Here is a 25,808-nt window from a genome sequence, read left to right on the forward strand (position 1 = left end):
AATTCAAGTTTTTTCAGCACTTGAAACCACTGTTTCACGAATTGATTTTGCAATTTCTCCTCACAAAAACATTAAAAGTGTTGTATAACTTAACTAATCATTTTAGCATTTAGGTTGAATGTTCTAAGAGGTTTGTAGTATAGTTAGTTAAGAGTATTCACCTCTACACTGGAGATCTTAAGTTCAATTTCCCCTTCTCAATACTTCTACCAAAAATAGTCAATCTTGTATCTGATTTAGGAATTTCTACTTCATATTATTCCTAAAATAAAAAATATAAATGATTCCAAAATTCGACGTGTGTCTAATTTCAGTTTAAATAAAATTAAAAAGAAGTTGTGAAGGTAAGAATATTTGAAAGCAACATTCAAAATGCGGGAAGAAAAGAATAAAACGGATGGGTGGCGGATGGCGGTAGTTCCAATATCAGCCAATCATCAGGAGTTGGATTGAGGACAGAACCAAAGCCAGTCCTTCCTCTTTTATATATTATATACATATATTGATATATGAAGATGTTAGTTTTATTACTTGCATTTTGTTGAGAGTCTGAATCCCACGTCGGAGAAAGAAAAGACCTTGCATGTACTTATAAATAGTTAAAATTCTTGCAATTGATGAAGTGTGTTTAATTAGATTCTAGTTTTTGCTTTAGAAATTTTATTCAAATTTGAAGAATAAAGTTGTATGGATTTTTGAAGAATTTGACAGAAATTGTGGTGCATGATGAATAGAGTGGTAAACAGGTGAATGTAAGTAAAGTTTGATAACAGAAGAAGATTTAGAAAAGCCAACAATCTGTATAAAGAAGATAGGATTCTTGAAGCTAGTCCTTCCCTCAAGAAAAGCCAACAGTCTGTCTACAAATTTCATGTCAAGTCTTCTGCAATAGTGAGAGAAGTCCATATGGCACGTAGGGAAATAGGTCGATTCAAAGAAAGCAGAACGGACACAGACGCCGTAAGAGCACAAGCTCAATCCGAGATGCTTGATGCAATGAAGAGAGCAAAAGATTTGTCATCTGTAATTGAGTAATCAAGCTCCAAGACGAAATCACATACGCGAGAGATTCAAGTACTACAGAAATCGTGAAGGCACGTAGGTAGGCGGGAAGATCAGGTATTGGTTATTGGGGCTGTGGACAAAAAAAAATATACAGAAGTGATGAGAGAATTCAAACTTGTGAGACAGGAACCAAGCATGCTTAAGCTTTGATATGGCATCGATTTTACAAGAGAAATTGGGGACAGAGAAGCAAACAGAGGCCTCAAAATTAAAGATGTTTTATACATGCTTAAGCACTCGTTAACAAGTTCTTAACGACCCAACTCGTTAACAAGTTCTTAACGGATACCCGATAACAACTCGATTCGTTAACAGATTGACTCGAAACTTGTTATTTTTGTATCATTTCGTACATGATTAACGGGTCGTAAGAAATTACCAAGCCTACAATATACTGTGGCTGAAGGGATACCAAATTTTTTAACTCAACAACAATCAAAGAGAGTATACTATTATATTATTACAACCATTCCTAATAACAGAATGTAGTAGTCAATAATACAGGAATGAATAGCTGAAACAGCTGTGTAAATCAAATTTAACAGCTAAACACCCATAGTATTGAATGGTACGTAAAATTGAAGTCACACCCTATAATAAGTTTAAACTAAAAAATGTAGGAAAAAGTTTTGGTTCTATAATTTAAACACAGTGCCATCAAATTACCTATATATTGTTCATAACTCGTACAATTTTAACTGCTCGTAAGAAGAAAGAGAGAAAAGGAAGAAACAACAAATTGGATTTTGGACGGGACTCGAACCAAATCCGCCGTCCATCCGATCATGTAATGAAACTGTCACAAAAAATGCAGCGAAGTATTGCTCTTCCTTTCTTGAAAACCCTTTTCTCAACGAGTGCACCAAAAAATGAATAAATTTTTTGTATTAACTGGATGATCCTCACCTGAGATAACGAGACACAAAGTAAAACTCTTGCCACCCCTTACAGAGACAAATCAAATTTTATTGGTTCTGAGTTTCCTCTGGTCCCTTTGCTTTGCCTCTGAGCATGTCAGTGAAATTCCCCCGCATTATTCGCCTTAATCTAGTGTCTTCTGCAGGTGGTGAAGGTGCGGCCTTTGGGGACTCAACGGGCTCTGGTGGTGGCTCGGGACTTTCTTTCTTTCCCAGTAGACCACCTTCACCAAAGAAACTACTCACGGAGGATGCAAGCCCAGCCCCCATCACCTTACTGATGGTATCAAAAGTTCCACCAGATCTCTCCTTCATTATAATTTCAAGGGCTTCTTTGTGTGCAGGGTCAAGCGCATCAGAGTCTCTAAATAAGTTCTGTATCGCAGGCATAAGAAAGTCCCGAACACTAGTTGCTGAAATATCTGGATTAATTACGTATATTTGAAATCAATATCAGCAACACATTACAAAAGCTGAAAATTCTGGAACATAGGGTTACGAATATAAACTATAACTGTAGGTCATTGTTTTAACATCATAGTAGGTCATCAAAACTCCGCACACATATTACCAATCAGTTAAGAATCCTATGAAGCTACAGTTTGGCATGGCACGATTTGTTAGGGCGCCACCAAAAACTAGTTTCGACACATGATTGTAAAGTTCCAACTATGTAAATAAGGTCATTAAAGTGAAAACTGATATGATCTAGGGATATTGACTCAAGCATCTTGTTTTTACATAAACATATGGTTTCAAGCATGGCTGCTCAAAAACTTAGAAGAACTGGTGATCTGTGTATTATATTGACATTATAGTCGTTTAATATTTGATGTTTGTTTGCATGCTAAAGAAACATAACCTCGTTTAGAGTAAAATTAGGGTTAAAAAATGCATACGATTCTCTTTGATAAAATGCATAACGTATTTAAGTCTGAAAATAATCTAGGTAATCAGACCAAATTTCTTTTACATGTTCCCAAGAAGTGTACAAGTGTCATGTTCTATATATACGAAGGAAAGTGAAAGATAATGTAGCTCAAGGTGTGTAATGGTGCAGAAAGGGAAGAGAAATTAATAAACTAACAATATATAGAACATCTGGGTCATAAGAAAAAGAAAACCTGTTGCATCCAGAGCACGGATTGCTTCGCAAAATGCATTGGCTCTCTCACGCCGGCGCATCAAGTCACTTGAAGGTGGAGTGGCCGTCAGTTGAAAAATCTTGGACAAAAGATGTACATGATGTCAAAGAAACAAAGTAACCCAATGATTATTCAAAAATGAATCCAATAGAAAATTTCCCAACCAACTAAATAAGGTGTGTGTGCTTATGAACACGTTGCTGAAAATGTGCTACTAGTAATTTTGAGTAAGCATGTAGAGGATATAATCTTTAAGTCTATCCGTTGTATGTGGTACAGCAACCACCAATGCACGAACCACAGCAATGGCAGCTTCATGAGATCCATCTTCAAGAAAAGCATCCATTTGAACACGTATCTTATCAACAATCTGGGAGTTTTATTTTGGTCAGCCAGATGTATGAAAACCGTTCAATTAAGTAAGCTAATATCTTAATTGCAGAAGGAAGAGAACTCATACCATGTCATTTCTAAAATGTTGGGCCACTGCTCCAAAGGCATCTATGCTTGCATACTTCACACTCAAGTTTTGGTCAGAACCCAGAGTAACTAGGGCAGGTAATATATGAGTAGATGCAACTTTCGCATCGATATATGGAACCTATAAACGAAGGAAACCAATTAATTATTTCTTAATCAGACACATAAAGAAATTAGTACTCCAAGAATGGATAGACTTACAATGACTTTCAACAGATTGGCAGCATTTATTTTCATATCTATGTTGGAGCTGACAACCATTTCCCAGAGTAAATTAAATATCATACCGTGATGATCTTCAGATGTGCTGCATTATGGAAAGCCCTTCAGTCAAAATTAAGTTACAAAAAGTTAGTCATAAAAGGTATTTATTGCTTTACTAACCAAAGGAACCGAACAGCATCAACAATCTCAGCATTGCACTTCGTAGATTGATTTGGAACACCTTCAACTAATAACTTTCTCAGGTACTCCACTAATTGTTCATGTTTGCTTGGACCACCCAAAACACCAGCCAAGAGAAGAGGTAGGACACACATAGTAGCCAATCTCTTAGCCACAGCCGTTCTTGGCCTCAAACCTGTTATGTAGATAATATCCACAATTAAGAGAACACACAACACTGGTGTGAAAGGATTTCAAGTAATTTTAAAGTTATTACCTTTGATTCCAGAATGCGTTGCAGATGGGAAAAATGTCAATTCAACTTCTTCCCCAACAGCTAACAAGAATACAGGCAGCATTATGTGTGTCAAATAAGAATCCCCGTAGAGTTCTGATACAGCCAATAGAAACTGCATTACCAACATTTAGATCAGAAACAATTAATAAAGTATTGTTGATGATGTAATATAAAAAAGACACCAAAGACAGAGAAAGATACCTTGGTGATTTGGTTTCGCAAATTGTCCTCTTTTGGAGGTAACAAGCATGCGAGCTGTATTAAAGCAGGAAAGCAGTCGACATGTAGCCACTCAAATGCAGGCAATTGAACATGTCCACTACCGGGTTAACAAAATTCTCATTAGCAGTTATAGTAAATCAATTTAACAATATCACTACCAAAAGACACAAGTCAAACGGCTATGTTCTGTCAGAAAATAGTAGACAGGCCTGAAAAAAGAATATATAACAAAGTAAAATAAAATAAAAAGGAAAAAAGAGAAAAGAGCTTACCCTGCATACAATTCAAGGAAAGATTTGGAAAATATTGATCCAGTTGTTTCGGGATCAGAAGAAACTGGGCACTTCTCAATTGCTTTCTGGTGCACATACGGAAGAATTTCCTCCAGCATTCGTAGTAAAACATCAACATTCCAGCGTTCTCGTTCACCTAAAACACGAAAATGTGACTCCACAGAACCTTCAATGCCCGAAAGAGGAGGACAGCGCTGCAATGTCACAAGGATGCAAATTAAAGAAAGTATCATTAGAAAGACCTTAGTCATAAGTGGAAAATATAATCAAACAGAAACAGACCTGAACAGAGCTTGATATATGAGAGAGTAGAACTCTTAAGATATGGTCTAATTTGTTTCCCCACTTGTTTACTGCAGGGACTAATTGCTTAAGCGTCGTTTCCACCACCACTCCAGAGGGATCACAGACCAATTGGAACATCAACTCCTCGACCTATAAATAAAAATACAGTAAAATATTGGAGAAACAGATCCTTGACCACTTTATCCATTTATTTCTTGTCAGTCATCATATTATGAGGAGAAAATTCTCCATGCCCTAGACCATGTGGCATCAACCTGTTCTAGAGCTTACATTGTAGCCATTTCTGTCAAGTCAGAATTCCTCTCCATGAGAGCCTCTGAAGCATATTAGTGAGGCTGACCTTGAAATATTTGTCCATGGTCGGGAAGAGTGGAAGCAGCAATGCAAGATTATGTGCAGCAGCCTCCCGGACAACAGTTGCAGAATCTTCTATAAGTTGTTGAACAATGGACAATATAAGAGAATCACGAATCTCAGGCCGGACAAACTCTGCAAGCTCTCCACATGATTGAGCAACTAGCAGCCTGCGTTCCTCATACATATGATTTATCTGCAACCAACAAACCGGAGAAACATAAGAAAAACTAATCAGAAATACGAAAAGGTTAGACAAGATCCTCTCAAGGTGTGGCTCAAACTTACTTGTTCCCAACACTGGGGAAGCAATTCTGTTTCTGTTCTCATCTCTCCTACATTCTTAGCAAGGTTAACACATGCCTGAAATGCAGTTAAAGATTCAGAAACAAGTCCAAAACAATGCAGCTATATTACAAATAATGTGGTACTTCGAATATTAGCCTACATCCATTATAATTCTTCTCTGCTGCTCATCTGGGCGTTTGATTAGGTTAAACAATGTGTGGGTTAAGGAATCCCGAGTGCTGCTATCTGGATGGCGTTCAATCGCACACATGATTAGGGGAAGAAGCTCCTGTGAATGCATAACCAATAAAAAAATTAAAAATATATCGTTCTATTAAAGGATCAATTTAAAGATCCATTCATACAATGATAATAACAATAATAATATATTTATACACATATATATATATACATGTACATATGAAAAGGTAAGCAAACCTCCCGATGGTTGATCAAAACATAAGGAACAATCTTCGGCAAAGCATCAGCAAGGATCTGAATGGTCTCTAGGCCCTGTAAAATATAAGCATAACTTAAGAAAAGGAATAGAAGGGAAGGGCAGTTCCAAAGCTTCTAAAAAATCATTCTATGTTCTATTATTCAAAATTTAGATGGGTGTCCCATCCAAAACGAAAAGAAAAAGGGATGTGCCAGGGTAGATATCAAAAGAAGAGCCAACCCTGGAAGAAGAAAAACATGTCTGATCCGGTCTCCTATAAAGGCATTGATGCAATAAAAGAAATGTAAAAGAAACTTGCCCTTTTCTCGGAAACATTTTCAGGACTAAGATTCTCTGACATTAGATGTAGGCTGCTGCCTAATGATGGTTCATCATTTTGTTTGGAGACGCTATCACCATTCACCAAGGTACTACTATCACTCAAAACACCGACAGAGACCTCATGTGAAACTTCCTTCAGTTCAACTGTGTTATCATGAAAACTTTGAGCAGCCAGAGACTGATCTTCTTCCTTTTCCACAACTTTCGATTCTACATCAACTGGTGGGATTACACTTTTATCTTCATCGACGACAACGACCTTTTCTTCCATTTGCACAGACTCTTTTTCAAAATTGGTGGTCTCTGAAAAATCATGAGCTTTTGTGTTTTTGGATTTTAAACTTTCTAGTTCCATCTGCAATGATTTAATTTCTTCCTTGTATCTTTCCAAGGAAAGAGGTTGGATTTGATCAGCATCAGCAGCTCCCATATTCGTTCCAGAACGATATGCTTCAATGTGCATTTTCAATGCAGTGACTTCAGCTCTACAATCATTGAGCTCCTTTCTCTGGTGTTCCAAGGACTGCTTCAAATCTTGTACCTGAAATAAAGGGTGTATTATTTTCTTACATATGATTTTTCATTAGATAACATCTCAATGCAGTGTACTAAAGGGACTTACAAGGTTTTCTTTGTCTTTAAGGTCCTTCTGAAGAGCTTCCAATGATTTGCTTAGTGTACTTATTTGGCCTTCAGCCAAATCTTTGTTTTTAAGTAAGGATAGCTTTTCAAGGTATAGACTCTCCTTTTCTTTCAATAACAACTCAATTTCTCGGAGCATGGAAATTTTTTCCTGTATATAGCAAAGTATTTATGTTGAGTTTAGAAAAAGAAAAAAAAAAATCCTACATTGGAGTAGAACCTGCAAAGTTTCAGTAATTAATTATTAACTTCAAGTCTTAAGCCAACAAGACAGTACTCATCCATAACATGTGTTGTTGCAAAAAAAGCAGAAAATAAGGAAAAGCACGGTACATATTGAGAAATAATTTAAGAGCAAAACTTAAGGAAAATTTCGTGACCCACAGATCTACAGATTGATATGCTTCATAGCCATCGTTTTAGAGGAAAAAAAATAGCAAACATAAATAACGAATGTTTTCAGCACATCAGAAAGTAAAAGAGATGAGTTTAGTTGTGGTCGTGGTGTTACCTCAGACTTCCAAAGTGCTAGACATGGATTACTAGATAGAATTACCAATAGCCAGAAACTAATGGTCGTACCCAGTGCACAAGGCTCCCGCTTTACGCAGGGTCTGGGAGAGGTGAAAAACATACAACAAATATGCTAAAGGACACAGGCCACATCCACAAAAGCAGAAGCAAGTGAAAAGCTTCGAAGCCCTTGTCTAACAAGGTCGGGGAAGCACGGTAAAAGTCTGTATATAGAACTTCAGAAACTTGCCAACATCACATATCCTAGGAATTACCTCAGCAGCCTCAGTAGTGGATGAAAGATACTGATAATAATAATGGCGCAATGCATCTGGTACACATGCAGGTGAGTTCTTCCAAACATCTAGATTTTGATCTGTGACCTGGGGAGAATGCACTGACAGGTTATTAGAATATTTGAAGATTACTTGAACTGGGTATGATATTATACCATGATTTGCCACACAAACAAAGTGACAATAGCACCGCATTCACCTGATGCAAAGTTTTAGAAACCTAGTGGGCCTTCCAAGGGATTAACCTAGTACAATAGCTCCTAAAAAGTTGTTCAGTGCTACTTATTACCGCAACAAACAGATCAGAATCAATCCCAATCTTGTAAACATCTTTTTTTTTCCTTTATTTTAAATATTTGTGTTCCTCAAACCATTTTCTTTCTTTTGTTGATAAAACAAAGTAAGCCTGTTGTTGTTACATTGTTAGAAAGCTTCCATTACTTAAATAACAAGTAAATCAAACTAACATTAAACAACTCATCGGCATGGAAGTTTGAACCATGACCACAACGGGGTTCTTCTCCCACTAGACCAGTTTTAAGCTTGATCAACATAAAAACAAAAAACAAAATAACTTGTTTTTTTTTTTATGAGGGTTGCATCATCCTTTTGGTGGCCCTCTTGCTATTGTAATAAATTTGTTGAATTGTAATAAATTTTTGTGTGACCGCCGTATGCCACTGAAGCTCAAGGGAAAATTTTATAGGACGGCAATAAGGCCGGCGATGCTATATGGCACAGAATGTTGGGCGGTGAAGCATCAACACGTACACAAAATGGGTGTAGCGGAGATGAGGATGCTTCGTTGGATGTGTGGGCACACGAGAAAGGATAAGATTAGGAATGAGGATATCCGGGGTAAAGTAGGAGTAGCCGAAATTGAAGGAAAGATGAGAGAAAATCGGTTACGATGGTTTGGACATGTGCAAAGAAGGCCTACTGACGCTCCGATTAGAAGATGCGACTATGGGACAGAGGTTCAGGGCCGAAGGGGTAGAGGAAGACCTAGGAAAACTTTGGAAGAGACCCTAAGAAAAGACTTAGAGTACTTGGATCTAACGGAGGACATGACACAGGACAGAACACAATGGCGTTCTAAGATTCATATAGCCAATCCCACTCAGTGACTTGGATTTTCCAAGTCTCCAACCGAGAAGTTTTCCTCACTCGGGAAATTAAGGGAACACTACCTCAACCTACATGCTCCACTCACAAAGCTTCAACATACAAGCTTCAACAAAAGAAAATTCAAAGAACTTAGCGAAGAAGGCTTTGGTGTATTTAACACAATACGTTGAAATGAAGGAAAACTTATTTATTGATAGCCCTGATAAGTTACAAATATGTACATATACATGAGTCAAAATAAACAAACAAGAGGGAGCCTTCACACAGGTTGTTTAGGAGAAGTCTCAGCAGTCGGTAGAGCCCCAGAAAGAGAAGGCACCGGAGGGGGATCATTCGGAGCCTCAGTACTGGACAGAACCCTAGAAGGAGGAGGCATCAGAGGTTGATCATTTGGAGCTTCATTACGCGGTACAGCCCCAGAAGACGAAGGCAATAAATGCCTTTGGAACAAACCCACAAATCTCTGATGATCAAGTAAAACCTGACCATCAGATTCCTTCATCTGGTCAAGCTTCCTCTTCATGTTTGTAGCATAGTCATGTGCGAGCCGGTGCAACTGTTTATTCTCATGCTTGAGCCCTCTAATCTCCTGTTTGAGACTCATCACTTCAGCCGCCAATGATTCAACTTGGCGGGTTCGAGCAAATAGGCGTTGGGCCATATTAGACACAGAACCTGCACACTGAACACTGAGAGCCAGAGAATCCTTAACAGCCAACTCATCAGACCGTTTGGAAAGTAGTCTGTTATCTTTGGGAGTGAGAAGGTTCCTGGCCACTACCGCAGCGGTCATATCATTCTTCATCACGGAATCCCCAACGGTAAGAGGACCAGTAGGGGAGACGAAGGATGGGCGCCATATGTTTTCTGGAGAAGGCGGGGCTGCCTCTTCAACAAGGTTCAAGTCAAAACGACGGTCGGAGGGGCCAAACATTTTCAAAGGTGTTGAAGAGAGAAGAGGTCGGACAAATCAAGATCTTAGAAGTGCAAGAATGGAGCTTCTACTGGTGGAGATTCAAGTGTGCTTTGGAACTTAATGCCAGCCCCTATAAAAATCTGCACTCGACGAAGCTTCAGAAATCGAAGAGGCGTTTGCTTTCTCAAAAGCTGGGCTGCTCAGAGACCACGAGGGTCGATCTCAGAAATCGAAGAGGCGTTTGCTTTCTCAAAAGCTGGGCTGCTCAAAGACCACAAAGGCCGATCTCAGAAATCGAAGAGGCTTGCTTTCTCAAAAGCTGGGCTGCTCAGAGACTACGAGGGCTGATCTCAGAAATCGAAGAGGCACATACTTTTCCAGCCTTGTCAGCACCTGTCACACGCACACTCAGCTTTGCGGAAATTATGGGCATTCTGTCGAAGATTTCTGGTGAAGTAGAAAGCACATGAATCGTACTGTTCAATCACCCACTTCCCACACGCAACAGTAGCTCATGGGTACCACAGATAACTTTGCCAAAGTTATCTGACAAAGTTGAGACACGTGAAGCTTGCAGCTCCCACTACATCGCTCTGACCGAGAAGGGTAAAAGAATAGCAAAGAAACAACACTAACAAAGTTTAGACACATAAATTTTGAAGGTCTAGCTACCATATTATTACCCACAAGGGTAAAGGAACAGTACCACTGCTGGATAATTGGAAGGTCCCGGTGTGTCAACCTCTGTACTTCGTGGCACGGTAGACTAGCAAACATGTCCAACCTTTACTCACATTCGAGAAAACACTCCCAACAAGATTGCTTGCTCCAAAATCGAAGAGGCACCGCCTTCCGAATCTCGAGAGCCAGACTCCCAACATGATTACTTTCTCAAAAATCGAAGAGAGGGTAAAGGAACAGTACCACTGCTGGATAATTGGAAAGTCCCTGTGTGTCAACCTCTGTGCTTCGTGGCAAGGTAGAATAGCAAACATGCCCAACCTTTACTCACATTCGAGAAAACACTCCTAACAAGATTGCTTGCTCCAAAATCGAAGAGGCACCGCCCTCCGAATCTCGAGAGCCAGACTCCCAACATGATTACTTTCTCAAAAATCGAAGAGAGGGTAAAGGAACAGTACCACTGCTGGATAATTGGAAAGTCCCTGCGTGTCAACCTCTGTGCTTCGTGGCAATGTAGACTAGCAAACATGCCCAACCTTTACTCACATTCGAGAAAACACTCCCAACAAGATTGCTTGCTCCAAAATCGAAGAGGCACCGCCCTCCGAATCTCGAGAGCCAGACTCCCAACATGATTACTTTCTCAAAAATCGAAGAGACACCGCTCTCCGAATCTCGAGAGCCAGACCCCCAGCAGGATTGCTTTCTCAAAAATCGAAGAGGCATCGTTCTCCGAATCTCGAGAACCAGATCCCCGACAGGATTGCTTGTTCGAAAACCGAAGAGGCACCACTTTCCCAACTTCAAGAGCTGGATCTCCTTGGATAAAGCTTGTCTGTAATCTTCACACGCAACATCAACTTTCCAGATACCACAGACCACTTTTTCAAAGTGCTCTGACATAGTTAAAACATGTGAAGCTGGCAGCTCCCACTACCGTGCTATGACCAAGCAGGGTAAAAGAATAGCATTATTACTTGATGTTAGGGAGACTCCTATATATGTCGACCTCCATCCCCAACGGACAGGCAGACCTGCAAAAATGCTCAACCCTTCCTCTTATCTGAGAGGGCATTCCCAACGAAGCCTTTCGAAATATTCAGCTTTCTTTCCCCCCGATAATACCTCTGCAAACAAGCTATATTAGAGTAAGAATATCTCATATCATCAGGGTTAAAAGCAAGAGTATCCCATATCATGCTTTTTCCCTGTCTTTTCCTTTGGTCTTGTTCTTACCTGCAAGACAAGGAGAAAGAGAGCAATCAGTCAGCACTTGGAATCAAGCTTCCAGCCAGGAACTGACTGCCTGGAACCCCTTACCTGAGTACTTACCTGGCATTGCTCTCGAGTACTCATCTTCAACATCTTATGCTTCCAGGGAAGATACCGCATCTGCCTGAGGAACAGATAGGGCAAGTGAGAAGGATACAAAGAAGCATGTGGAGACAAGCGTAACAGCACACGTGCCGATACATCCACTACTCTGTCAAAAGCAAAAGTATCCCATATCAGCAGGGTCGAACGTACTCTAGATTTGATGGATTTGTTTTGACCCTCAAATTCTTTAGTCGGCCTTATACTCTGGAGGAAACCAGAAAACCCTCCAGCCCAGTTCAAGAATAAGCCTGTGGAAAGTTACTTCTTCAAAAGCAAAAGTATCCCATATCATCTCTTCTCATTTTTCTTCTCTTTATCCTTCATGCTGCCTGCAAGATAGGGAGAATGTGAACAATCAGCCGGAGCTCTGATTGCTGTCACCTCTTTCAGCAGATCCCCTAGCTCGGCGACTTGGGGGACTCCTACTACATGGTTTGTATCGCGCTTGACCAAGCCTGAAACTACAAGTAAGCTTCAAGTGAAATTGATACATTACCTTGTGCATCTCCACCAGTTAAAGATACCACCCCTGGATGGAGGAAGAGTACTTCCAGAGAAGATGCCACATCTACCTATGAGACAGATAAGGCAAGTCAAGACGATACCACACCCCGGTACTTAGAAGTTTCGTGATTACGAGATCATTCTCCCACAATATTTCCTAATGTCATTTGTACTAAATCATTCACTTGTACTCACTAAAGGAGAGCTTGAACCTATGTACTTGTGTAAACCCTTCACAATTAATGAGAACTCCTCTATTCCGTGGACATAGCCAATCTGGGTGAACCACGTACATCTTGTGTTTGCTTTTCTATCTCTATCCATTTATATACTTATCCACACTAATGACCGGAGCAATCTAGCGAAGATCACAAAAAGCGACCGTTTTCGCTACCTAGGATCTATCTTGCAAGAGAACGGAGAATTAGATGGAGATCTCAACCATAGAATACAAGCTGGATGGATGAAGTGTAAGAGTGCATCCGGCGTGTTGTGTGACCGTCGTAGGCCACTGAAGCTCAAGGGAAAATTTTATAGGACTGCAATAAGGCCAGCGATGTTGTATGGCACAGAATGTTGGGCGGTGAAGCATCAACACGTACACAAAATGGGTGTAGCGGAGATGAGGATGCTTCGTGGGATGTGTGGGCACACGAGAAAGGATAAGATTGGGAATGAGGATATCCGAGGTAAAGTAGGAGTAGTCGAAATTGAAGGAAATATGAGAGAAAATCGGTTCCGGTGGTTTGGACATGTGCAAAGAAGGCCTATTGACGCTCCGGTTCGAAAATGTGACTACGGGACAGAGGTTCAGGGCCGAAGGCGTAGAGGAAGACCTAGGAAAACTTTGGAAGAGACCCTAAGAAAAGACTTGAGTACTTGGATCTAACGGAGGACATAACACAAAACCGAGCGCAATGGCGTTCTAGGATTCATATAGCCGACCCCACTTAGTGGGAAAAGGCTATGTTGTTGTTGTTGTTGTTGTTATAGAATTAAAATTAAAAGCCATCTCCAAAACTCTCAACACTCCCATATCAATTTACAGTGGAGAAATTGCCACATATGTTTGAAGCAAAACTTCTAATGTTTGGATGGAGAAGTTCCCCTAAAGAATTGCTAGAAATATAATATACTCACTTTTGATATAAAATTTTAAACTTTCCAACATCACTTGCCTACAAACTGGATGAATTCACATTTCAGTGCATCACAGCCTCCCTAAAGATGGGCCGTAAATCGTAAAATAAAATAACCTCTAGAAAGTAGTATCAATAACCCAACAAACCACAAACCCAACCAAACACCTAGCAAATAGAAATTCTAACTAACATAGAATTCTAATTACAACATAATTTTACACTGCATATGCATAAAAACTGGTACATTTTGTTAAGATGTGTTGTGTAGTTACCCTAGCTCCTGTTTACAATCCCGTACCATTAATCTACTATAGTCTATTGGAGGTTGAATCCAATAAACAATATGTGAGCCACAGAAAAGAAAGGACTCGTCCTTTCACATATAAAAATACCGGGGAGAAACAAGGAGAGAGATAACAAGAAATAAGAGAAGATAGATGCAAGAAGAGAAAAAGACAAGCATTCATGGTCATCCATACCTCCTCAAAAAATGTCATTGCAGTAAGCCGGTACCCTGCTATAAGCAAATATTCTTTTACAGCACAGTTAAGATCTCTGCGCTCATTATCTTTCAATGGACCCAAATCAGAAAAGGAAACATCTCTCTTTTGCCGCTGAAATTCTGGTCCATTATGTAAGGAAACATTGGCATTTGAATCTGAATACAAATATGAGTAGAAAGTCATGGAACAGAAACGTTTGTGGTTTATTAGTATTGGAGAATATTGCACATATAGTGAATCTCGCATTTTCCACTGTATACAGGTGCAATACTGATTCCCGAAAATATAAATGCAATGAACAGTAACAAGAAGAGGAAAACGTGGTGTGTGTCTCCACCATTGACATTCATTTGTTAGAAGGTTTTCTAGAAAACAATTCCAGTACATCTAGGAACAGGCATGGATGTCCATATCCAGTATAACAAACCCAACAAAGCTTGCCTCGTTATTTTACCTAATAACCTCACTATAGACATGCCTATGGCATTATGGTCGCACTTTATGACAAGATACGTCCAGAGATTTAATAACCAAACTCTGTAATAATGCAAAGTTACTTAATGCAAAGTTCTGCAGCAAACAATATCACAGTGACTACCGTTCGAAAAGATATATCAGACTAGAAGCTAAAACAAGCATAAGAATACAATTTGAAATTCTGGAAAGAAGGTAAACTTACCTCTCAAGTCATTTGAAGGTGATTCTGCTTTCTTCTGCAATTCGGCCTTCAGTTTTGAAATGTCCTCTTGGGCTAAGCGAAGCTCATATTCACTAATTGCTAATTTTTCTTCTACTGCTTCTTTCTCCTCTAGCAAACATTGAGGGTCTGCAACTGCATTCCAAAAATGAAAGCAGTAGAAAAATAAAGCATTAGTAATGTTCCAAAAGAAAATATTAGTATCAAGATTAATGAGGTACAAGAAGTTTTCCTTTTCAAGCTCCAATTATCAGTTCATCAAGCAGAGACATAAACCATTTGTAAATCAGTTCTGTCACTTTACTGAGAAAAGTTCAATTAAAGTTATTTTTTGTTAGCTCGGCTTCTGTTCAGTTGGCTTGTTAGGCTTTCTTGGCCACACCACACCCCAACACACACTCAGTCAATCACCACCAGCAGAAATGCCCTTTGCAGTTGCGCTTACAGGCTACAACATACAATACTAACGGAATTCCTTCCCTCGGCTAGTATTTTTTTCCCTTTTTATTAAAAATTTAACATTTATGGGTTGGGCTGGTAATGGTAGCCTCATTAAATATAAAAAAAAAATTAAAAAAAAAAAAAAAAGCATACGACGATGTTCTTAGTTGAGTTTTTTGAACTGACCATCAAGCTCGTTGCACTAATTTTGACAAACTTAATTTCTGAAAATTTAAGGTTTTAATGAATAACAGCAAAAATGTACCAGAAAAAAGGGAACCAAAGAAGCAAACACAGTTCCTCTTAACGGAAAACACAACTAAAGAATGAGAAAGCCAGAACAAAGCCATCAAGGAAGTGATATCAGATCTCACCCTGGCAGCCGAAAGCACAGGCAATACAGATATGCAGCCACCACGTACTCACACTTTCAGTTGCATTCTCTAAATATGTTAAGTAACTCCTCCGCAGAAAGTAACAGTTTCATAAAATCGATATGTTGTAAACTAATTGCTTTTCTCAGTTCAGGCTAATTCCTAGAATAAACTGGTGTTTTCGTCCAACCAACTGAAGTCCCACCTATCGCCATTCCTTTACACAATGCTTCTACATGATGGTTGAGGTAGCCCATTTGGGCACATAACAAAAAGAATTTCAAACACTTTTGAGTTCTGCAACTAGTTTCAAGTCTAACTTGTTCCTCAAACAAACAAAATGTAATTCGACTTTCGCTATAATTGCCAGCGGCAACGAGGTTTCAAATGCGAAAAAATTCAGTTAGCATTAACAAGAAGCCGCTAAGGAGATAAAGGATCTTTCAAAACTAGGCAAAGTAAACGATCACAAGCGCGCCAATTCGTGGCATTAACAATGCCAAAGAAAACAGAGTAGAAAACCAGAATTCCGAATCTATTAGCTCACCACATTCCCCACACTTTCTCAGCAACCAAACAGAAAACAAGAGAATTTCAAATTAACCGAATTCAAACAGATTCAGAAGTGCGCGTGCGAGTGTGAATTGATCGTACGAACCTCGGAGAGAGTTGAAACGAGAAATCTGATCGGGAGGGAATTTAGAGGAGTCGGCGAAGAAGTCCTTGAGTCGAATGGCCTGGTCGTCTCTGCCATCGTCGAGCAGCTCGTGGAGCAGCTCGAACGCCGTGAGCAGGTAGTTCTCCTCGAGCAGAAAATTCACGACGCAATTGCACAACGACGACCTCTCCACGTCCATCGGAGCTCACTATCTCCTCCGCAACCTTAGCGCGACGCCATTGAAGAACCAGATAACCAAAGCAGATCTCTCTCTCTGTCTTTCTCTCTGCCTATTTTCTTCAGGAGTACGTCCGGATCGAGTCGTTGAGTTGGGAGAGAGGAGGGAAGGACCGACCGAGGGAAAGTGGGATATTCGGTGCGACGCGTCTTTCTTTTGATCCGTGCTTCTTTGTATTTCGACCGTCGATCCTATGATTGTTGTTGATAGATCTGCCTGCATTTTTCATTAGCACGTTCACCACGTGTGATTTTGCATGGAAAACCGGTGCACCGCCAAGAAGGTCAACTGTTGACTCTTAAATTAGAGAAATTTTGCAGTGTACATATCATTATATAAATGAAAAGAAGTTTTATTTTTCAAATATCCCACCACTAACATATGATGTAGTATCCTTTATTTGAGCCCATTGAAAAATATCTTCACGAATTAGAGAAATGCCAAAGAAACTCTAAAAATGAAACTCTCGATAAATTATCTGCTACTTCAAATTTTTTTTTACATATGATTTTATAATTTTACACTTAAATTAATATTAAACTGTGAGATTTAATGGGCTCATCCTAGAGCTTCTATATTCATTTTTTTGCCTCTATGTTCATTTTTTGTGATTATCTATTTGGGTCTAGACTCTAGATACAGATAATGGGCTCTTATTGATTTATAATGGATTTGGAAAGAATCTTGTATTAACATGAGTTACAAAGCCCACTTTCTAAAGATGCATTTTTACGTATTTAGGCGAAGATGAATATTTTAAGTCTTATTATTGGAGAGCTTTTCGGCCAATGAGAAATGTAAAATGTCGATTTCATGGCGTTATAGAATACTAGACTCATCGTTATAATTACTTATAAGTAAGAGACCCTAAATTCAACCCAATAAATGACGAGTTCGATGTCAAATTATTCTTGTAGACTCTTTATATGACTTAACCCACATCTCCCATGCCTTAATGCAAACTAAAATATAGTTATTATGCATGTGTAAAGCAAAAAGTGGGGTAAATTAAACTTATATTTAATTGTCATATTACCAACACTGTTCTAAAAAATTTTACTTAGGTCGTGACTCTCACTTAGACAAAAAAATTAATAACTTTCATTTTGCATTTTATTTTTTCAATCAATTGTAAGAGACTTATTGAATACTTTGATGAACACTCATTATATGTGTGTGCCCCATGTTTTCAATGTTTTATACTTTATAATCGACATATGTCATTTCATTTTGTAATTTATAATCGACATATTTATACGATATGTAATAAATTTACTAAATCTGCCTAGTTCGCCTCGACCCCCGTTTAGGCCCCACCAAGGAGCTATGCCCCATCCAACCGCCTGAGTAGCGCTTAGCATTTTTTTAAACTTTGCTTACCAATGATTATGAAGTGATTAATTAAACTTAATTAACATAAAAAGAGTATACTTGTCATTTCACCCTTAGTTGTTTTTGTGTGAAATATATATGAGAATATGTTCCGTATTTTATTATATTTGGTTATCTTTTCAATCTCATCATTGCAAGCCTATTAGGATCAAGTTCCTTAATACGCAGGCGATTAAGGTGAACGAGATTGTGGTAATTACAATTCAGGCTCAAGGTGATTGATGACGCGTTCAAAGTTCTTTAGATTCATTGGCTTCAAGGAACCTTCGTTTCTTTCAATTTTTGCAACTTGGGTTTATTATGTTATAATTTCATATTTTTGTTTGCAAGCTTCCTCTTATATATATTGGATTCATATTCTTCGTTTGTATTAAATCTAGGCTTGGCAAACGGGTCGTGTCTGTCGTGTTCGTGTCGTTTTCGTGTAACACCTGTTATCTTAACGGGTCGTGTCGTGTCACACTCGTTATCTTAACGAATCCTTAACAGGTCGTGTCACTTTACCCAACGGGTAAAGTGACCCGACCCGTTATGACCCGTTAAGAAAAATATTTTTTTTTTAAATTTGCACATACCACATATTACCATATAAATATTACTTCAAAACATTAAAACATTTGTCATGTAAGTACTATAACTACACTCGAAAATAAGAGCCTAATAAAAAAATAATACATACACTACTAATCTATTATAAATATTAAAGGGTAAATTACATAGTAGCCCCTCAGGTTTGAGCTCTATTGCAATCTCATACAACATCTTTAAAACATTTCACTTTCATACCTCAAGTACTATTTTATTTCAATTTCATACAACCGTTAGATTTTCCATCCATGGATCTGTTAAATGCTGACGTGGTTGCCACATATATGACATGTGGCTGCCAAATGTCTGCCACGTGGCAAATAAAAATAATTTTTAATTTAAAAAAAAAAAACATATCTGCCACTTTTTTTTTTTGGGTAAATTACATAGTAACCCCTTAGGTTTGAGGTCTATTGCAACCCCATACAACAACTTTAAAACATTTCACTTTCATTCCTCACGTACTATTTTATTTCAATATAATACATCCGTTAGATTTTCCATCCATTAATCCATTAAATACTGATGTGGCTGCCACATTTGTGCCACATGGCTGCCAAATGTGTGCCACGTGGCATAAAAAATAATTTTTTGATTTTTTTTAAAACCACCTGAATCTTAAAAAAAAAACTAAACTAAACTGAAACCCACCTCCCGCAACTCCCCACCCCCGCAAACAAACCCAGAAACCTCACCCTTCCCCCCCCCCAACCCACCTCCTTCTCCTCCATTCTCTTCACCTTTCCTCTCATAAAAAAAACCCAGCAAACCCCCACCCCACCGCCACGTTCCCCGATCCTTTTCTTCTATTCACCCCACCCCCTTTCTCCCTTCTCTCATCTGCAAACCCATCCACCCTTAGCAAACCTAATTCCATTTCCAGACCACCACCAACCAAGCATAGAAAAAATTCAAAATTTGAAAGGACAAAATTAAATACATACCTCATTGTCAGAGTCAATCGATAAGCAGGGTTCGAGTTGCAGAGAGGAGAAAATAGTGGGTGAAGGGATAAAGGGGGTAGGGGTAGGGGTCGGGTTCTGGGTGAGGAGGGTCGCAAGCGCACGGGGGGGGAGGGGGCGAGGGGAGGATGAGGCGCGTCGAGCGCGAACGGGAAGGGGGGCCGAAGGAGGGTGGCGGGTTCTGACTGAGGTGAGTCTGGAAGGCAGGCGTAAGGCCTCTGTGGGTTGGGTGGGTGGGTGGGGGTGGGGGAAAACTGAACGAATCTGGGTTGTAGGGTGGGGAAAAGAGATCTGGGTTTTGGAGGGGGTTGCGGGGAGATGGGATAGGTTTAAGTTTTTTTTTTTTTTTAATAAATGAGAAAATTCAGGTTTTCTAAAAAAAAAAATTAAAAAAAAAATTTTGCCACGTGGCACACATTTGGCAGCCACGTGGGACAAATGTGGCAGCCACGTCAGCACTTAACGGATCAATGGATGGAAAATGTAACGGATGTATTATATTGAAATAAAATAGTACGTGAGGTATGAAAGTGAAATGTTTTAAAGTTGTTGTATGGGGTTGCAATAGACCTCAAACCTGATGGGTTACTATGTAATTTACCCAAAAAAAAAAGTGGCAGATATGTTTTTTTTTTTTTTTTAAATTAAAAAATTATTTTATTTGCCACGTGGCAGACATTTGGCAGCCACGTGTCATATATGTGGCAGCCACGTCAGCATTTAACAGATCCATGAATGGAAAATCTAACGGTTGTATGAAATTGAAATAAAATAGTACTTGAGGTATGAAAGTGAAATGTTTTAAAGATGTTGTATGAGATTGCAATAGAGCTCAAACCTGAGGGGCTACTATGTAATTTACCCAATATTAAATGTGCAAGGATATGCAAAATGAAAGAGTTTTTGTTTTCAAGGTTGTAAGTCTTTCTCAAAAGATTAAATCTCAGCCGATCCAAATGGTCATCAATTTTTTAAATTTAATTTAATATATATAATTATATTATATAATTACTATAGTTTTTAGGGGTATAAAATTGTTAAATTAATATATATAATTATTATAGTTGATTCATACTTTTATTAAGTATATAACATAAGATTTTGTGATATCCACATCCACTAGTGTAAATATTTTAAATTGAAGATCAAATTCATTCTTTGTATTCATATATGGTCAAGGACTGTAGCTCTAAAAAATCATCAAAATTGGAGTTAAAATAACCGTTAAATCGTGATTTTTCGTTTATAACCGTCGAAAAGTTTTGTCCCGTTACTTGATCTCTGAATGTTTTTTTTTTTGTGATTTTTTTCTTATGTGATCTCGAAGCATATACAAACAAGTTTAACGGTTGGGATCGTTGAAATTAGTTTCGGAGAATTTGTATCCCATCAAAACAACAGATTGACTAACACTTAAAGTTTATTTATACTTTCATTAAGTATAACATAAGATTTTGTGTTATCTACTTGTGTAAATATTTTAAATTGAAGATCGAATTCATTCTTTGTATTCATATAGGGTCAAGGAGTGTAGCTGTAAAAAATCATCAAAATCGGAGTTAAAATAACCGTTAAATCATGATTTTTCGTTTATAACCGTCGAAAAGTTTTGTCTTGTTACTTGATCTCTAAACGTTTGTTTTTTGTGATTTTTTGCTGATGTGATCTCGAAGCATATACAAACAAGTTTGACGATTGGAATCGTTGAAATTAGTTTCGGAGAATTCGTATCACCCATCAAAACAATAGATTGACTAACACTTAGAGTTTATTTCTACTTTCATTAAGTATAACATAAGATTTTGTGGTATCCACTTGTGTAAATATTTTAAATTGAAGATCGAATTCATTCATTGTATTCATATAGGGTCAAGGAGTGTAGCTGTAAAAAATCATCAAAATCGGAGTTAAAATAACCGATAAATCGTGATTTTTCGTTTATAACCGTCGAAAAGATTTGTCCCGTTACTTAATCTCTGAATGTTTGTTTTTTGTGATTTTTTGGTGATGTGATCTCGAAGCATATACAAACAAGTTTGACGGTTGTGATCGTTGAAATTTGTTTCGGAGAATTCGTATCCCATCAAGTTCAATGGTGTATGTATACATATATATATATATATATATTAAGTAGATTTAAATCTATTTATTTTGTATGTATAATTGACCGGTACACAGAGTAGTACATCACGTGTCATTATAAAAATAGTGGGATATATCATGTGCGATAAAAAGTTAATAACTTAAAAAAAAATATTCTCACCACTGCACTTCTATTAATTTTATTTTTTCCCTCTCTTTTTTGTTTCCTTTTCAACTTTTCATATAATTTTCACTTTTCCCTCCACCCTATCCATCCATCTTTTCCTAATTCCCTCTCTTTTTTGTTTCCTTTTCAACTTTTCTTATCATTTTCATTTTCCCTCCCTTTTTCTTCAAAAAAGGCGGCACTGCAGCAGGGAATGGAATGGATCAATTATGGAATCAAAATTCAAATCAATGGATGCATACATATTAATTAATAATTATTATAGTTTTTATAATTCAAAATTTAATATATATATATATATATATATATATATATATAATTATTATAGATAGTTAATATTTTGGGGTATAATTATTATAGTATATATAATTATTATAATTATTATAGTTAATTTAATATATATATATATATATATATTATAGTTTTTAGGGGTATAAAATTGTTAAATTAATATATATATAATTATTATAGATAGTTAATATTTTGGGGTACAATTATTATAGTATATATAATTATTATAATTATTATAGTTAATTTAATATATATATATATATATTTATTATAGTTTTTAGGGGTATAAAATTGTTAAATTAATATATATAATTATTACAATATTTTTTTAGGGTTCTAAAATTATAAAATTAATATTCTGCTTATCGTGTATCGTGTTACCCACGTGTATACCCGAATCAATCCGTTATCTTAACAGGTGCTTATCGGGTTACCCGATAACGACCCGAATCGTTATCGTGTCGACCCGAACACTTGTTAATTTCGTGTCGTATCGTGTCGGGTTATCGGGTCGTGTCAGGAATTACCAGGCCTAATTAAATCTTGTATTTACTCTTGTCATAAATGAAATATATCTTTTTTTTTTAATAAACGATATTATCTATACTAAAAATGGATGGTTTTAGCCTCACAATAAAATATATCATCTTTTTTAACAAAGAACTTTGAGCGAAATAAAATAATAACATATATATATTCCTTTATTTGATCTTGTAATTCATATTACAAATTCTTGACATCATCAATGTGTCAAGATGTCCACATTATTTATTCTTCTCCTTTACTTGCTACGTAAAGAGAGATACATCATCTATATGTAAATCCCATTTCATTACATGCTCATGGGCAGAATGTAATGACGTAGTCAGGTCCGCCATTGCAGGTGAATGTGCTGTTTTTATCATCATAAGCGTAGCTATAAGCTTGAGGGCACTGCTGCTCAAAGATCTGAGAGTACTCTGTGGGAGGACATGTCCCCGGCTGATCATTCGGCGGCGTGCAGCAGTACTTCGGCTCACCGAAAGCCACGCAAGCACTTTTGCAACCGATGACACTCCCATCAGCCGCTTTCACTTGTAACTCAGCCGGGCATGCCGCGTTAACATCCGCAGGGCAAGTTGAGGCCTTGCACTCGCCGGTGCCGCCTTGTGGGGCAACGGACATGGGCAAGTTGAAGCCGTCAACAAGGCTAACATCGTAAAAATCTTGACCCCCGTTTTCTGCGATTGTGATTTCTACTAAAGTTGCTGGTGGAGCTCCGCCTGCGCCGTTGCATGCAACCTGGCCAGAGCCACAGTCTGCAGTTTCACAAGAGAATTTTCCAGCGGAATCTGTGGAACATCTAGTTCTGGCCCAGAAGCGACCAGACCATGGGGATGGAGCGTCCACTGACTGGCTAGCTTTGGATGCTAGTTCAAACCCGGTGAGTGATAATTGAGGTTTTTGGTCACCGGTTAGGGTTGCTGGCCAGACAGTGTTGGGGCAGTTGTTTGTGAAAGTGATTTTCGCTGCATGTGCGCCTGCATTTATATTCAACATAAAACTAGATGCTAAGAATATTGATACAGAAAATCTTACATACAATTGTAAAATATATCAAATTAAAAATAAATAAATAAATAAACGATTTGAAATAATTTTAAGATCTTTTTCATAACTAATCAGTAAAATTTTATTATAAATATAATTTGATGATGATTCATCTAATCTCATGCTCTCATCACCGCATTGGCCGGCTCACTTCTATGTATCCGCATTCCTCATCATCTATCATTATTCTCCTTTACACTTCCTACAGTCACTTTTAACGTTGTTGCAATATAACGTGGACTAACCCATCTCAAATATTTGCATCCGGCAGGCATGCATATTAGAGACTAATACGAAACAAAATAGAAAAGAAATTAATAAGAAGTTTGTATAATAATACCTGAGAAGAAGAGGATGGCCAAGGTGAGGCCGAGGAGGGAAGCTACTTGGCTCTTCATCATCGTCATTGAATATATCTTAATTGCCTGCTTGTTGCTAATTAACTTGAACTTATGATTTGATGATAAACTTAGGAACCAAGGGGGGCTTTATATAGGCTTATAGCGCGCCTAACCTGTTTGATCTTTTGCATGAGTAGCAATTGCGGGTCTAAGTTCAACGGTGACTAGTAAAACGAACGCGCAAACTAACAAATAGATAAAGAATTACTAGCAAATAGATAAAGAATTATTTGGCATTAGACTGGTATCATCCTTGACCTACACTAACTAACAAATTCAGTTTTAATCCGTAAAACTAACAACCGTTTAATAATTATTTTGTTTTTCGTTTTTTATTTTTATTTTTATTTTTGTGTCAAAAATAGGAAGAAAAAAAAACATAGAAGAAATGAGGGATAGAGAAAGAAGGGGATGGTGAGAGACATACTTTTATTAATTGGATTATAACGTACTATCACGCAGTTCTAATCACTAATCCCATATTTATATAAATGGGTTGTGGACACATTTTCATATAATATAATAAGGCCAAATTTTTTTCTTGGTCCCTGTGGTGACACGTCACTTTCAATGTGACCCTTGTGGTGAAAATTTTATTAATTAAACTCCCGTGGTTCACCTTGTTAGCAATTAAGGTCCAAATCCAAAACTACCGTTAGTGTTCCGTTAAATAAACTCATGTGACTATCACGTAGATGAGTCAAATTCATCATTTCAATCCAAATTACATCCTATTCCATAGACATCTAGCATGACTTAGGTATACCGTATACGTGTGTTCTTTCTAGGCGAGTTATGACATACACTTGTTTCTCTTGTGAGTTGGCATTTGATTCCAGTGTACAAAGCAAATTGAAACAACGGAGAGATAATTTACATTAACCATTCACGAAAGAAAAAATAACTTCATCATTTCTCTTACCATAATGTATTTTGCACACTAATGACAAAAGCATATATCCAACCCAAAAACCAAAAAAAAAAAAACAAAGAACAAAAAACAAAACAAAAACAAAGATAAAAGTATGTCTTCCACAATATATTGTGGTTCATCATAACAAAAAGTCATTAAAAATGTTTTCCACAAAATAAACAAATAATCTAGTTTTTCACAAAACAAAATCAATTCCCTTTACTTCATCATTTTTTTTTGGCAAGGTATTGTGCTTTTTCATCCGTTGATTTTGCATGTTGTGCATTGGGGCCATTCCAGAAGGTCTCCAAGGATTTTTAGCATTTAATGATATTGCAGAGGTCATTCCAGGAGGTTTCCAAGGTGCATTGAAAGGTTGTGTACTGCAAGACTATGACCTGCATCAAACCACACCACCAATTAAAGACAAAATTGAAAGGCATATATGCAAATTGGTACAAATTGATACAACAACAACAACAAAGTCTTTTTCCACTAAGTGGGGTCTTTAAAAGCACCAGCCGGGAATCAAACCCGGGTCTATACCGTGGCGGGGTACTATTCTACCACTAGACCACTGGTGCTACTGCTTTGGCAGGGTACAAATTGATAGAAGAATTAAAATTCAAATAAGACTAAGTCTCTAACTCATGATCAAAGACGTGTTGGCATTGAAAAAAAAAACAATAGTTTATTAAAAGTATTAGGATTTCCAAACGAAATCATACTTAAGAAATTAGGCTAGACTTCACATTC

The 25,808-nt window shown here is 37.7% G+C and overlaps 4 protein-coding genes and 1 non-coding gene across 9 annotated transcripts in view; 1 reads left to right on the forward strand and 4 right to left on the reverse strand.

Annotated features, from left to right (window-relative positions):
- Window positions 1-669: 669 nt before the first annotated feature.
- On the reverse strand, window positions 670-16,769 carry LOC126609647 (uncharacterized). Of its 5 annotated transcripts, none has more exons than XR_007618218.1 (21): window positions 16,409-16,769; window positions 14,918-15,070; window positions 14,215-14,393; window positions 7,964-8,071; window positions 7,156-7,326; window positions 6,511-7,074; window positions 6,191-6,265; window positions 5,913-6,041; window positions 5,753-5,827; window positions 5,451-5,660; window positions 5,087-5,239; window positions 4,784-4,998; window positions 4,491-4,608; window positions 4,269-4,401; window positions 3,992-4,187; window positions 3,809-3,914; window positions 3,588-3,728; window positions 3,372-3,497; window positions 3,107-3,218; window positions 1,972-2,404; window positions 670-1,135 (listed from the first exon to the last, which is right to left on the reverse strand). XR_007618218.1 is itself a non-coding variant. In XM_050277501.1 (20 exons), the coding sequence occupies exons 1-20, from the start codon at window positions 16,605-16,607 to the stop codon at window positions 2,031-2,033; spliced, it is 3,537 nt and encodes a 1,178-aa protein (XP_050133458.1). In that variant the 5' UTR covers window positions 16,608-16,768; the 3' UTR covers window positions 1,501-2,030. The 5 variants fall into 5 exon arrangements, 3 of the variants coding, with proteins under 3 accessions (XP_050133458.1, XP_050133459.1, XP_050133460.1); XR_007618217.1 differs by lacking the exon at window positions 670-1,135 and adding an exon at window positions 1,501-1,861; XM_050277501.1 differs by lacking the exon at window positions 670-1,135 and having other exon boundaries at window positions 1,501-2,404; window positions 16,409-16,768.
- LOC126609653 (protein PLASTID MOVEMENT IMPAIRED 2-like) overlaps window positions 1,046-25,808 on the forward strand; it is a 62,000-nt gene continuing 37,237 nt past the window's right edge. Inside the window, exon 1 of the mRNA XM_050277527.1 lies at window positions 1,046-1,119. The gene's annotated coding sequence lies outside the window, so the exon portion shown is untranslated. The remainder of the gene's footprint in view (window positions 1,120-25,808) is intronic.
- On the reverse strand, window positions 8,244-13,388 carry LOC126609661 (uncharacterized). Its single transcript, XM_050277540.1, has 2 exons — window positions 11,207-13,388; window positions 8,244-10,988 (listed from the first exon to the last, which is right to left on the reverse strand). The coding sequence occupies exon 2, from the start codon at window positions 10,044-10,046 to the stop codon at window positions 9,372-9,374; it is 675 nt and encodes a 224-aa protein (XP_050133497.1). The 5' UTR covers window positions 10,047-10,988; window positions 11,207-13,388; the 3' UTR covers window positions 8,244-9,371.
- LOC126609660 (thaumatin-like protein 1a) lies at window positions 22,836-24,230 on the reverse strand. Its single transcript, XM_050277539.1, has 2 exons — window positions 24,079-24,230; window positions 22,836-23,668 (listed from the first exon to the last, which is right to left on the reverse strand). Exons 1-2 carry the CDS (start codon window positions 24,143-24,145, stop codon window positions 22,989-22,991), a joined length of 747 nt encoding a protein of 248 aa, XP_050133496.1. The 5' UTR covers window positions 24,146-24,230; the 3' UTR covers window positions 22,836-22,988.
- TRNAG-GCC (transfer RNA glycine (anticodon GCC)) lies at window positions 25,566-25,636 on the reverse strand. Its single transcript has one exon. It is a non-coding gene; the product is annotated as a tRNA-Gly (tRNA).

The sequence above is a fragment of the Malus sylvestris genome, chromosome 17 (genome assembly GCF_916048215.2).
Source record: "Malus sylvestris chromosome 17, drMalSylv7.2, whole genome shotgun sequence".
Classification (NCBI taxonomy): Eukaryota; Viridiplantae; Streptophyta; class Magnoliopsida; order Rosales; family Rosaceae; genus Malus; species Malus sylvestris.